Source organism: Chlorocebus sabaeus, chromosome 16, assembly GCF_047675955.1.
Source record: "Chlorocebus sabaeus isolate Y175 chromosome 16, mChlSab1.0.hap1, whole genome shotgun sequence".
NCBI lineage: Eukaryota > Metazoa > Chordata > Mammalia > Primates > Cercopithecidae > Chlorocebus > Chlorocebus sabaeus.
Window position 1 is genome coordinate 7,287,986 of NC_132919.1, and position 11,615 is coordinate 7,299,600.

At 51.4% G+C, this 11,615-nt stretch overlaps 1 protein-coding gene across 1 annotated transcript; it reads left to right on the forward strand.

Annotated features, from left to right (window-relative positions):
- The first annotated feature begins 81 nt into the window (after window positions 1-81).
- Window positions 82-10,994, forward strand: CHRNB1 (cholinergic receptor nicotinic beta 1 subunit). Its single transcript, XM_008010142.3, has 11 exons — window positions 82-209; window positions 294-433; window positions 1,087-1,131; window positions 1,818-1,927; window positions 2,026-2,134; window positions 2,488-2,635; window positions 3,257-3,466; window positions 7,787-8,010; window positions 8,782-8,954; window positions 9,292-9,439; window positions 10,261-10,994. The coding sequence occupies exons 1-11, from the start codon at window positions 152-154 to the stop codon at window positions 10,399-10,401; spliced, it is 1,506 nt and encodes a 501-aa protein (XP_008008333.1). The 5' UTR covers window positions 82-151; the 3' UTR covers window positions 10,402-10,994.
- The last annotated feature ends 621 nt before the right edge of the window (window positions 10,995-11,615 follow it).

The following is an 11,615-nucleotide window of genomic DNA, read 5'->3' on the forward strand; positions in this document are numbered from 1 at the left end:
GCTCGAGGCAGGATCAAGTCCCAGGGGCGGGGCGGGTGGGCTGGCGGCTGCCCCCAGCAACAGGTGCACATTCCCGGGCTCCTCGTCACTTCCCCTGTGCTGGCGGTCCCAGTGGCTCTTGGAGCGAAGTCACTGAGCGAGCCGCCAGGCTATGACCCCAGGGGCTCTGCTGATGCTGCTGGGGGCGCTGGGGGCGCCGCTCGCCCCAGGTAAGTGTAGGCCCTGAAGGAGCAGTGAGGGGTCCAGCAGTTGTGGCCAGACACCAGGGCTGCACTTAGTCTCTCCTTCCCCAGGCGTCCGCGGCTCGGAGGCAGAGGGCCGACTCCGGGAGAAACTTTTCTCTGGCTATGATAGCTCCGTGCGGCCAGCGCGGGAGGTGGGAGACCGTGTCAGGGTCAGCGTTGGTCTCATCCTGGCACAACTCATCAGCCTGGTGAGGGCGCACGGCGGGGGTGGGGGTAGAGGTCAGGCCAGCCGACCAGCCGCGGGGCGTGACTTTAGGAAAGGCGGGACCGGGGACAGACTGGGGGCGGGGCCTGGGACGAGACCAGGCTGAGACCAGCCTTCAGTGAAGACTGGGTCGAAATCAGACAAATGGACAAGCTCTGGCCGTGGCTGGTGACCAGAGCCGGAGTAGAGCTGGGTAGGGTGATGGACGGACCTGTGACCGGACCTTAAAGTGGAGCTGGGGACGAGGCAGGGGCTGGGGGATGGACCTTGAGGTAGGGCCATATGGGTCCTGAGTGCCCAGGGTGCTTCGTGCTCAGGGGTCAATAAATGGCAGCAGGTGGAGATTCATGGCTGGGTGGATTATGAGCTGAGGGCAGGGCCCGGGACAGAGCAAGGCGGAGGGCTAGGCAGGAGCGAATCTGGTAGGTTGAGAGGCTGGGAGTGTAGACGGCTGGAAAGGGTGTTTCTGAGATACAGGCAGGTCTTAAACTAATGCTCCTTCTGGGATGTGGACTTGGACTCAAGAGGATGGGGCTCAGAAAAAGGGGGTGGGGTTCCCAGGAGAGGTTGGCCTTCCAGCCCCCTCATTTCTCTCCACCCTACTTCACCTTTACCCCTTAAATTTTTCCCTTCTAGAATGAGAAGGATGAAGAGATGAGCACAAAGGTGTACTTAGACCTGGTATGGAGACCCCGCAGGGTGGGAAAGGGCCTCCCGCTGCCTTGACAATTTTCTTGAATATCCAGCCCAGTAAGAATATTTTTTACATCACGACTTTAGATAACACACTTACAACTGAAGCCAAAGTTTGAGGAAACAACACCTAACTTTACTACAGGAGTTGCACCCCATGCATTTTTTATTCTAATTGTGTGTGTGTGTGTGTGTGTGTGTGTGTATGTGACGCGGTCTCACTATGTTGCACAGGCTGGTCTTGAACGCGGGAGCTTGAGCCATCCACCAGCCTCGGGGGGAATCTCCCCAAGTGCTGAGATTACAGGCATGAGCCACTGCACCTGGCCCATTCTAATTTTTGAAACAATGGTTTAGGACCACTAATTTGATTCCCCATCCACTAAAGGACTGCGAACTGCAGTTCGAAAACCACTGTTTTAGAGGCTAGCTAGTGCAGCCTCCTCATTTTTACAGAGTAAAAAATTGAAACCCGGTGCGGGGCAAGGGAAATTAGCTGATGTGGATCCCAGCGAGTGAAGGCGGAGCCAGAGCCAGAACCCCGGCCCCTTGACCCACAGTTTATGCCTGCCCTGCTCCCCTTCCTTGCACTCCCTTCCTGGGCTTCCTTTGGAAATCCCTCGTCCCCTCCCGGCCTCCAACCCGGGACAGCCCCTCAGCCTCTGCTTCACTAGGAGTGGACTGACTACAGGCTGAGCTGGGACCCTGCGGAGCACGACGGCATCGATTTGCTCCGCATCACGGCAGAATCCGTGTGGCTCCCTGACGTGGTGCTACTGAACAAGTAGGAGACCTTCCAAAGCCCGGGAGGTGGCGCGGGGCCTCGCGGGGCGGGGCCTCCGGGTGCGGGGCCTGATCCCAGATGAGATCCCTTCTCTGCAGCAACGATGGGAATTTTGACGTGGCTCTGGACATTAACGTCGTGGCGTCCTCCGACGGCTCCGTGCGTTGGCAACCCCCGGGCATCTATCGCAGCAGCTGCAGCATCCAGGTTTCCCGGCTCTACATTGGAAGCTGAAGGAGCTCTTAGAAACCCTCCCTTTCCATAGACATCCTGACTCTCCAGCGACTCCCATCCTTCATTCTTCCCCCATTATCTAATCCCCATGACCTTCACCTCTTGTCTACCCTCCTGATTTTCCATTGAGTGTTCTGTACACTTTCTTTGGCTTCTAGTCTTACTCAGTGACCTCTCTCCCCACCCCCATTTTCTCCATGGCTTTCCTTCATAACCCTCCAATTCCTCCGTGATTCCCCTTCCCTGTGCCCTCCCCAAAGGCCTCCCAAACTCCATCAGCGCTGACTGATTCTCTAGCAGCTCTAGTGACTCTCCCCTCCATCCAGGTCACCTACTTCCCCTTCGACTGGCAGAACTGCACTATGGTGTTCAGTTCCTACAGCTACGACAGCTCGGAGGTCAGCCTGCAGACAGGCCTGGGTCCTGACGGGCAAGAGCAGCAGGAAATCCACATTCATGAAGGGACTTTCATTGGTGAGTGGGCATGGCTCCTACATCCATGGGCTCTATGATTTCCAGCTTCTAACAGGCTCATAAATATCCTGTCAGGGATGACCAATACCGCCCTGTGGGGTCAGCAGGATGGGTGTGGCTATCTACATTTTAAAAGTATGGAAATTGCCGGGGGCGATGACTCACGCCTGTAATCCCAGTACTTCGGGAAGCCGAGGCAGGCGGATCATTTGAGGTCTGGAGTTCGAGACCACCCTGACTAACGTGGTGAAACCCCGTCTCTACTAAAAACACAAAAAATTAGCCGTGCATGGTGGCGGACACCTGTAATCCCAGCTACTTGGGAGGCTGAGGCAGGAGAATCACTTGAACCTGGGAGGCGGAGGTTGCAGTGAGCCAAGATTGCATCACTGCACTCCAACGTGGGCAACAAGAGCGAAACTCCGTCTCAAAATAAATAAATAAAAACATGGACATGGAGACTTGCCCAAGTTTATTTGAGATGGGCTACTCAGCCCAGTTTCCACAGCTAGTCTCATCAAGTCAACCCTCTCAGATCTAGGCTGTGGCAGAGCAAGCCATACTTGACACTAATGAGGACAGCTCCCATATCTGGGTCCCCCTCCTTCTCCTCCTCCCCAGAGAATGGCCAGTGGGAGATTATCCACAAGCCCTCTCGGCTAATCCAGCCTCCAGGTGATCCTAGGGAAGGGAGGGAAGGACAGCGCCAGGAAGTCATCTTCTACCTCATCATCCGCCGGAAGCCTCTCTTCTACCTGGTCAATGTCATCGCCCCATGCATCCTCATCACTCTTCTGGCCATCTTCGTCTTCTACCTGCCACCAGATGCAGGTAATGGGGGAAGGGGCTCCTACCCTTTTGTCATTGGCTCAGCTTCTTCCTTGTCACCCTTAATCCAGGCAGGATTTTCCTGCCAATCCAAAGCATCATAGATTGGGCTTCAGCAATCCCACCCAGGCTCTGCCTCCCATTGACTGCCACCTTTCCTCCGCTCAGTGAAACTGGGACTCTTTCTCAATAGGAGTCCTAGCCTCTAATCCATAAAGCTTTTACTCCTCGGAACCACAAACCTCCAGGCTTAGATAACTCTCCCATTGCCTTTTCCTATTCCTAACATCCCCTGCCCACTGTCAGAACCCCAGTACTCCTTGATTTTTTTTTCGCTTTTTTTTTTTTTTTGAGATGGAGTCTCGCTCTGTCGCCCAGGCTGGAGTGCAGTGGTGCCATCTCGGCTCACTGCAAGCTCCGCCTCCCGGGTTCACGCCTTTCTCCTGCCTCAGCCTCCCGAGTAGCTGGGACTACAGGCGCCCGCCACCACGCCTGGCTAATTTTTTGTATTTTTAGTAGAGACGGGGTTTCATCATGTTGGCCAGGATGGTCTCGATCTCCTGACCTCATGATCCACCCGCCTCGGCCTCCCAAAGTGCTGGGATTATAGGCGTGCGCCCGACCTTTTTTTTTTTTTTTTTTTTTGAGACAGGGTCTTGCTGTGTTGCCCAGGTTGGAGTGCAGTAGGGTGATCATAGCTTGCTATAGCCTCAAACTCTTGGGCTCAAACAATCCTCCCACCTCAGCCTCCTGTGTAGCTGAGACCACAGGCACCCACAATCATGTCCAGCTGATTTTTTTGTATTTTTGGTAGAGAAGGGGTTTCACCATGTTGCCCAGCCTGGTCTGCAACTCCTGAACTCAAGCGATCTGTCCTCCTCAGCCTCCCAACATACTGGGCTTATAGGCATGAGCCACCGTGCCCCGCTCCCACTAGTCCTTTAACCTCCTATCTCCCTGGGAGATATATAATAGTAATAGCCAACGTTTCTTTAGGAGGCAACATAATAGGATAACTTTTGGCAAATTCCTTAATCTTTTTTTTTTTTTTGAGACAGAGTTTCGCCCTGTTGCCCAGGCTGGAGTGCAGTGGCACGATCTCAGCTCACTGCAACCTCCACCTCCTGGGTTCAAGCGATTCTCCTGCTTCAGCCTCCTGAGTCACTGGGATTACAGGTGCCCACCACCATGCCCGCCTAATTTTTGTAGTTTTAGTAGAGACAGGGTTTCACCATATTGGCCAGGCTTGTCTCAAACTCCTGACCTCAGGTGATCCACCTGCCTCAGCCTCCCAAAGTACTGGGATATAGGCGTGAGCCACCATACCTGGCCGAATTCCTTAATCTCTCTGTGTCTCAGTATCCTGATCTGGAAGCGGGCCAACCATTGTCCCTACTGCATAGAATTATTTGAGGATTGACTGAGTTAGTAGAACTATGCCTGGCACCCAATAAGTTCTATGTAAGCATTGGGTTTTGGGTTTGTTTTTTTTTTTGGTTTGTTTTTCTTTTTTGAACACTTGCTATAAGGTAATTCATTTAGCATGGTACATGTACTAATTCTAATCTTTACAACAATCCTGTGAGGTAAGTAACGGATTGTCATTCTCATTTTACAGTGGAGGATAAAGAGGCTGAAAGAGTTTAAGTCATTTGCCTGAAATCATTACACAGTTAGAGAGGGAAAATGTTGCAGTTCCAACCTGGGTCAGTGGCAGTCTGATTCAGAGACCTGATATCCTTAACTCTAGTATTCAAAACATGTTTTCCTCCTCTCTGCCATCAAATCCTTTGTCTAAAGGAGGAGAGTGGGCCGGGCACAGTGGCTCACACCTGTAATCCCAGCACTTTGGGAGGCTGGGGCTGGCGGATCACTTGAGGTCAGGAGTACTCAAGAAACAGAGAGGAGGCCAGTGGAACTGAATGAAGTAAGCAGAGGGGAAAGCAGTAGGAGATGAAGTCCAGGAGCTCATGGGAAGGACCTATAGACCATAATAAGGCCTTTGCTTTCATGCAGGAAATGGGGAGCCAATGGAAGATTCTGGAAAGAGGAATAATATGATCTGATTATATTTCTTTCTTTCTTTTTTTAGACGTAGTCCCGATCTGTCGCCCAGGCTGGAGTGCAGTGGCGTGATCTCGGCTCGCTGCAACCTCCGCCTCCTGGGTTCAAGTGATTCTTCTGCCTCAGCCTCCTGAGTAGCTGGGATTCCAGTCACACACCACCATGCCCCGCTAAATTTTTTGTACTTTAAGTAGAGATGGGGTTTTGCCATGTTAACTGGACTGGTCTCGAAATTATGACCTCAGGTGATCTGCCCGCCTCGGTCTCTCCAAGTGCGAGGATTACAGGCGTGAGCCACCACACCCAGCTTGATTTATATTTTAACAAAATCAATCAGTCGGGCTGCTCGGTTGAGAACAGTCAGCATGGGAGAAAAGGATGAAGCAAAGAGACCAGTTAGGAGGGCTTTACAATATTCAGACCTAAGGTAATGTGCTTTGGAGCAAGGTGGTGATGTAGGAGGTGGGACTCGACTCCAGACCAAACTGAGGACTAGCTAGAACAGGAACAGGGAAGATGAAGCTTTCCATAAGACATACCCACGAGTGTGCCATGTCAGTTTACCATTGCCATGGGAACACCTGGGAGTTACCACCCCTTTCCATGGCAATCACCCGATGACACAGAAGTTACTACCCTTTCCCTAGAAAGTTCTGCCTAATCCGTTGCTTAATCTGCATGCAATTAAAAGTAGGTATAGGCCAGGCGTGGTGGTTCATGCCTGTAATCCCAGAACTTTGGGAGGCTTAGGCGGGCAGATCCCTTAAGGTCAGGAGTTCGAGACTAACTTGGCCAACATGGTGAAACTGTCTCTACTAAAAATACAAAAAATTAGGCAGGCGTGGTGGCATGCACCTGTAATACCAGCTACTCAGGAGGCTGAGACAGGAGAATTGTTTGAACCCAAGAGGCAGAGGTTGCAGTGAGCCGCGATCACGCCACTGCACTCCAGCCTGGGTGACAGAGTGAGACTCTGTCTAAAAATAAATGAATAAGAGATAGGGAAGACTATGGGAGGAGTAGCTTTGGTAGTAAGATAATTTAGTTTTGGTCATTTTGTTTTATTTTGTTTTTGTTTTTGTTTTTTGAGACGGAGTTTCACTCTTGATGCCCAGGCTGGAGTGCAATGGTATAATCTCGACTCACTGCAACCTCTGCCTCCCAGGTTCAAGTGATTCTCCTGCCTCACCCTCCCTAGTAGCTGGGATTACAGGTGCCCACGACTACACCCAGCTGATTTTTTGTATTTTTTGTATTTTTAGTAGAGACGGGGTTTCACTATGTTGGCCAGGCTGGTCTCAAACCCCTGACCTCAGGTGATCCAACCGCCTCGGACTCCCAAAGTGCTGGGCTTACAGGTGTGAGCCACTGCGCCCGGCTCACTTTTGGACATGTTAAGCTTGAAATATTTATTAGACATCCAAGTATCCAAGAGAGGTTGAGTAGGCAGATGGATATATATCTGGCATTCAGGGGAGAAGTCCAGGGTGGACATACAAAGGTAGGAATGATTTGCATGCAGATGGCCCTTTCAAAAGCTTGTTTCTTTCTTTCTTTCTTTTTTTTCAGACGGAGTTTTGCTCTGTTGCTCAGGCTGGAATGCAGTGGTGCAATCAGAGCTCACTGCAACCTCCATCTTCCATGCTCAAACAGTCCTCCCAACTCAGCCTCCCAAACAGTTGGGACCACAAGCATGTGCCATTGTGCCTGGCTAATTTTTTTTTTCTTTTTGTAGAGACTGGGCACAGTGGCTCACGTCTGTAATCCCAACACTGTGGGAGGCCAAGGCGGGTGGGTCACTTGAGCTCAGGAGTTCGAGACCAGCCTGGGCAACATGGTGAAATCCTGTCTCTACAAAAAATACAAAAATTAGCTGGGCATGGTGGCATGCACCTGTAGTCCCAGCTACTCAGGAGGCTGAGGTGGGAAGACCACTTGAGCCTGGGAGGTGGAGGTTTTGATGAGCCATTATCATGCCACTGCACTCCAGCCTGGGTGACAGAGCAAGACCCAGCCTCAAATTTATTTTTGCAGACATGAGGTCTCCCTATGTTGCTCAGGCTGGTCTGAAACTCCTGGCCTCAAGCAATCCCTCCTCCCACCTTGGCCTCCCAAAGTGCCAGGACTACAGGTGTGAACCACTGTGCCTGGCTGCAGAAACCTGTCTTTGAATGGCCTGGAAACATGGTCACTGATTATGCCATAGAGCTTTCCTTCTGGCAAAGTCTAATCCTTCTGTCTTCCTCTCTGCCCTCCAAGGAGAGAAGATGGGGCTCTCAATCTTTGCCCTGCTGACCCTTACTGTGTTCCTGCTGCTACTGGCCGACAAAGTACCTGAGACCTCCCTATCGGTACCCATTATTATCAAGTACCTCATGTTTACCATGGTCCTCGTCACCTTCTCAGTCATCCTTAGTGTCGTGGTTCTCAACCTGCACCACCGCTCACCCCACACCCACCAAATGCCCCTTTGGGTCCGTCAGGTAAGAAAGATCTCCTCCTCCAACCCCAACTTTCCTTTTACAGACCATAGGGAGAACTATAGCTATGTGGTAGAGTGTTGAAGTGCCCAAGCCTGTCAGGTGTTGAAATGTCGCACAGTTAAGCTGGCCCCATCATTATAATTTCACAGATCCCTTCCTCTCTTCATCAGTGCTGCTCATCTCGGGTCCCAGGGAAATATTCTTAGGGTTAGGTACTATCAGATTGGAAGCCCACTCTTTCCAGTTGGGATACCTCCCAACCCACTGAAGAGCTTTTTTTTGTTTGTTTGTTTTGGTTTTTTTGAGATGGAGTTTTGCTATTGTTGCCCAGGCTGGAATGCAATGGCACAATCTCAGCTCACTGCAACCTTCATCTCCCAGGTTCAAGCGATTCTCCTGCCTGAGCTTCTGAGCTTCACGAGTAGCTGGGATTATAGGCACCCGCCACCACGCCAAGCTAATTTTTGTATTTTTAGTAGAGAGAGGGTGGCACCGTGTTGGCCAGGCTGGTCTCGAACTCCTGACCTCAGGTGATCCTCCCGCCTCAGCCTCCCAAAGTGCTGGGATTGCAGGCGTGAGCCACCGCGACTGGCCCAACCCACTAAAGAGCTCTTAGGTCTGTGTGGCTGCATTTCCTTGCGTAGCTCGTTTGTGGAAGAATGTGCACGCACATACGCGCGGGAATGGGCATGTGGAGTGGGGTGGTTGGCTGTTTCCCTTATGGTCTGAAAGCATGAAAGCCCCCACCAATACGCCTCTTCTACTCTGCAGATCTTCATTCACAAACTGCCGCCGTACCTGGGTTTAAAAAGGCCCAAGCCCGAGAGAGAACTGATGCCGGAGCCCCCTCACTGTTCTTCTCCAGGAAGTGGCTGGGGTCGGGGAACAGATGAATATTTCATCCGGAAGCCGCCAAGTGATTTTCTCTTCCCCAAACCCAACAGGTAGGACCACGCTCATTACCCACATAAAAGGGAGAGGGAGAACTACAGTTCCCAGAAGAATGTGCGGGAAGCGGCCCATGCTCCCGGAAGATGCTGTGGTTGAGCATCATGGGAGTTGTAGTACCCCTGCTGCTCACATTGAGGGGAGGTGGGAACTAAAACAGAGGCGGTGGAAGAAGTTGCACAAGGTTAGAGAGATCACTGCTGTCGGGGAGAGCGTGAAGGGCACTCTCGGGTTTTGAGAACTGGCAAGTTGTTGGAGGCAGCTGGAGCGGGGCCTGGGTCGCTGGCATTGGCTGTCTTTGCGTCTGGGCGTGGCCAGTCACTCCTCTTCCAGGTTCCAGCCTGAACTGCCTGCCCCTGATCTGCGGCGATTTATCGATGGTTCAAACCGGGCTGTGGCCCTGCCTCCGGAGTTACGGGAGGTCGTCTCCTCTATCAGCTACATCGCTCGACAGCTGCAGGAACAGGAGGACCACGATGCGGTATGTCCAACGGGAGTGGAACAAGGCCAGGCGTAGGCGACCTTGGCCCCACCCCCAAATTCCGCACCAGCACTCGCTTTCGTTTCTTTCGTTTTTTTTTTTTTTTTTTTTTTTGAGACACTCTCACTCTGTCGCCCAGACTGGAGTGCAGTGGCGCGGTCTCGGCTCACTGCAACCTCCGCCTTTCGGGTTCAAGCGGATTGTCCTGCCTCAGCCTCCCCAATAGCTGGGACACAGGCGCGCGCCACCACGCTTAGCTAATTTATTTAGTTATTTATCTTAGACAGTCTCGCTCTGTCACCCAGGCTGGAGTGCAGTGGTGCGATCTCGGCTTACCGCAAGCTCCTCCTGCCGGGTTCACGCCATTCTCCTGCTTCAGCCTCCCGAGTAGCTGGGACTACAGGCGCCCGCCACCACGCCTGGCTGGTTTTTGTTTTTGTTTTTTTGTTTTGTTTTGTTTTGTTTTGCTATTTTTAGTAGAGGCGGGGTTTCACTGTGTTAGCCAGGATGGTCTCCATCTCCTGACCTCAGGATCCGCCCGCCTAGGCCTCCGAAAGTGCTGGGATTACAGGTGTGAGCCACCGCGCCCGGCCTTGCTTTCGTTTCTGATTGGACATCTTCCTAATTTGGTCCCACCCCCTGCTTACCTACTGGTTCTTTATGGCCATGCATTGCCTGCAGTCTTTCTCTCCTATTGCGCTGCTGGCTCTTGCCTCAAACCGGTGGTAGGAGGACCCAGGCGGGTACAGGTTGGGGAAATGGGAGGGTTTCCCTGGGGGTCTGGGCCCAGAGCTCAGGAAGTTTCCTTTGCCTACCCACAGCTGAAGGAGGACTGGCAGTTTGTGGCCATGGTAGTGGACCGCCTCTTCCTGTGGACTTTCATCATCTTCACCGGCGTTGGAACCCTAGTCATTTTCCTGGACGCCACGTACCACTTACCCCCTCCAGACCCCTTTCCTTGAAGACTGGAGGGTCGAGACCCAGGCCCTCTACCAGTTGAAGTGAGAGTTTGGTGATACTGTCAAGCTATATCCTTCTCTGCCTCTTAACTCCTTCACTAGGAATCCGGGCCTCTTATTTCGTTTCTGGGGACTGCATTGGACTGAGGGCTGGGTAGGCCTGAACCCTGTCTTGGACCCACCTGAAATGCACTATCATCTGATTTACTCTTTGGGATCTTGAAGAAGCTCTTTTGGGTATCAACACCTAGGTTGCCAGTGAAATAGAACAAAGAACAGGAACTAGATTGTAAGCCTTATGAGGTCAAGAAATGTGTCTTGTTCACTGTAATATCCCCAGTGCCATGCACAGGTCCTGACCTATAGTAAGTGCTTAACATTTGTTGAATAGGGGAAATAAATTTCTGGAAGTAAATACAGCAATTAATAATGTTTATAAGCTGGGCATGGTCGCTCAGGCCAGTAATCCCAGTGACTTGGGAGGCTGAGGTGGGAGGATTACTTGAACCCCACAGTTTGAGACCAGCCTGGGCAACATAGTGAGACTCTGTCTCTAAAAAAAAAAAAAATAGAAATAAAGTAGCTTATTGTTTGCATGTCGGGTCTTGTGGTCATTTTTAACTTTTTGTAATTTATTATGTTTTGTAATGTGTACTATCTTTAGGATTAAAAAAAAAGTTATTTCTATAAGCATGCACTGGTAATGAGAAAAAACAGCATTTTCAAGACCGTCATTCAAGTTCCAGCCTTGGTGCTCACACAAGCCACTAGACTGCTTTGTACTTGTTTCCACATCTGTAAAATGAAACTAGTGATAGCATGTGCCCTATAGGACTGTCTGGGGATCACATGAGAACATGGGAAAAAAGCACTATGCGGTGTGTATCAGAGGTTGCAACGGTGTGTTTGGCCTGCAGAGTTTTAAATTTGCCCTAGTTCACTAATTTTATTTATTTATTTATTTTTTTGAGACAGAGTCTCGCTCTGTTGCCCAGGCTGAGTGCAGTGGTGCAATCTCGGCTCACCACAACCTCCGCCTCCCGGGTTCAAGTGATTCTTCTGGCTCAGCCTCCCGTGTACCTGGGACTACAGACACACACCACCATGCCCAGCTAATTTTTGTATTTTTAGTACAGATGGGGTTTCACTATGTTGGCCAGGCTGGTCTCGAACTCCTGACCTCATGATCTGCCCGCCTCGGCCTCCCAAAGTGCTGG

Coding starts and splice junctions, on each gene's coding strand:
- CHRNB1 (XM_008010142.3), top strand. CDS start 152: ATGACCCCAGGGGCTCTGCTGATGCTGCTGGGGGCGCTGGGGGCGCCG. Junction 434..1,086: donor TGGCACAACTCATCAGCCTG/GTGAGGGCGCAC, acceptor TTTCCCTTCTAG/AATGAGAAGGATGAAGAGAT. Junction 3,467..7,786: donor CTACCTGCCACCAGATGCAG/GTAATGGGGGAA, acceptor CTGCCCTCCAAG/GAGAGAAGATGGGGCTCTCA.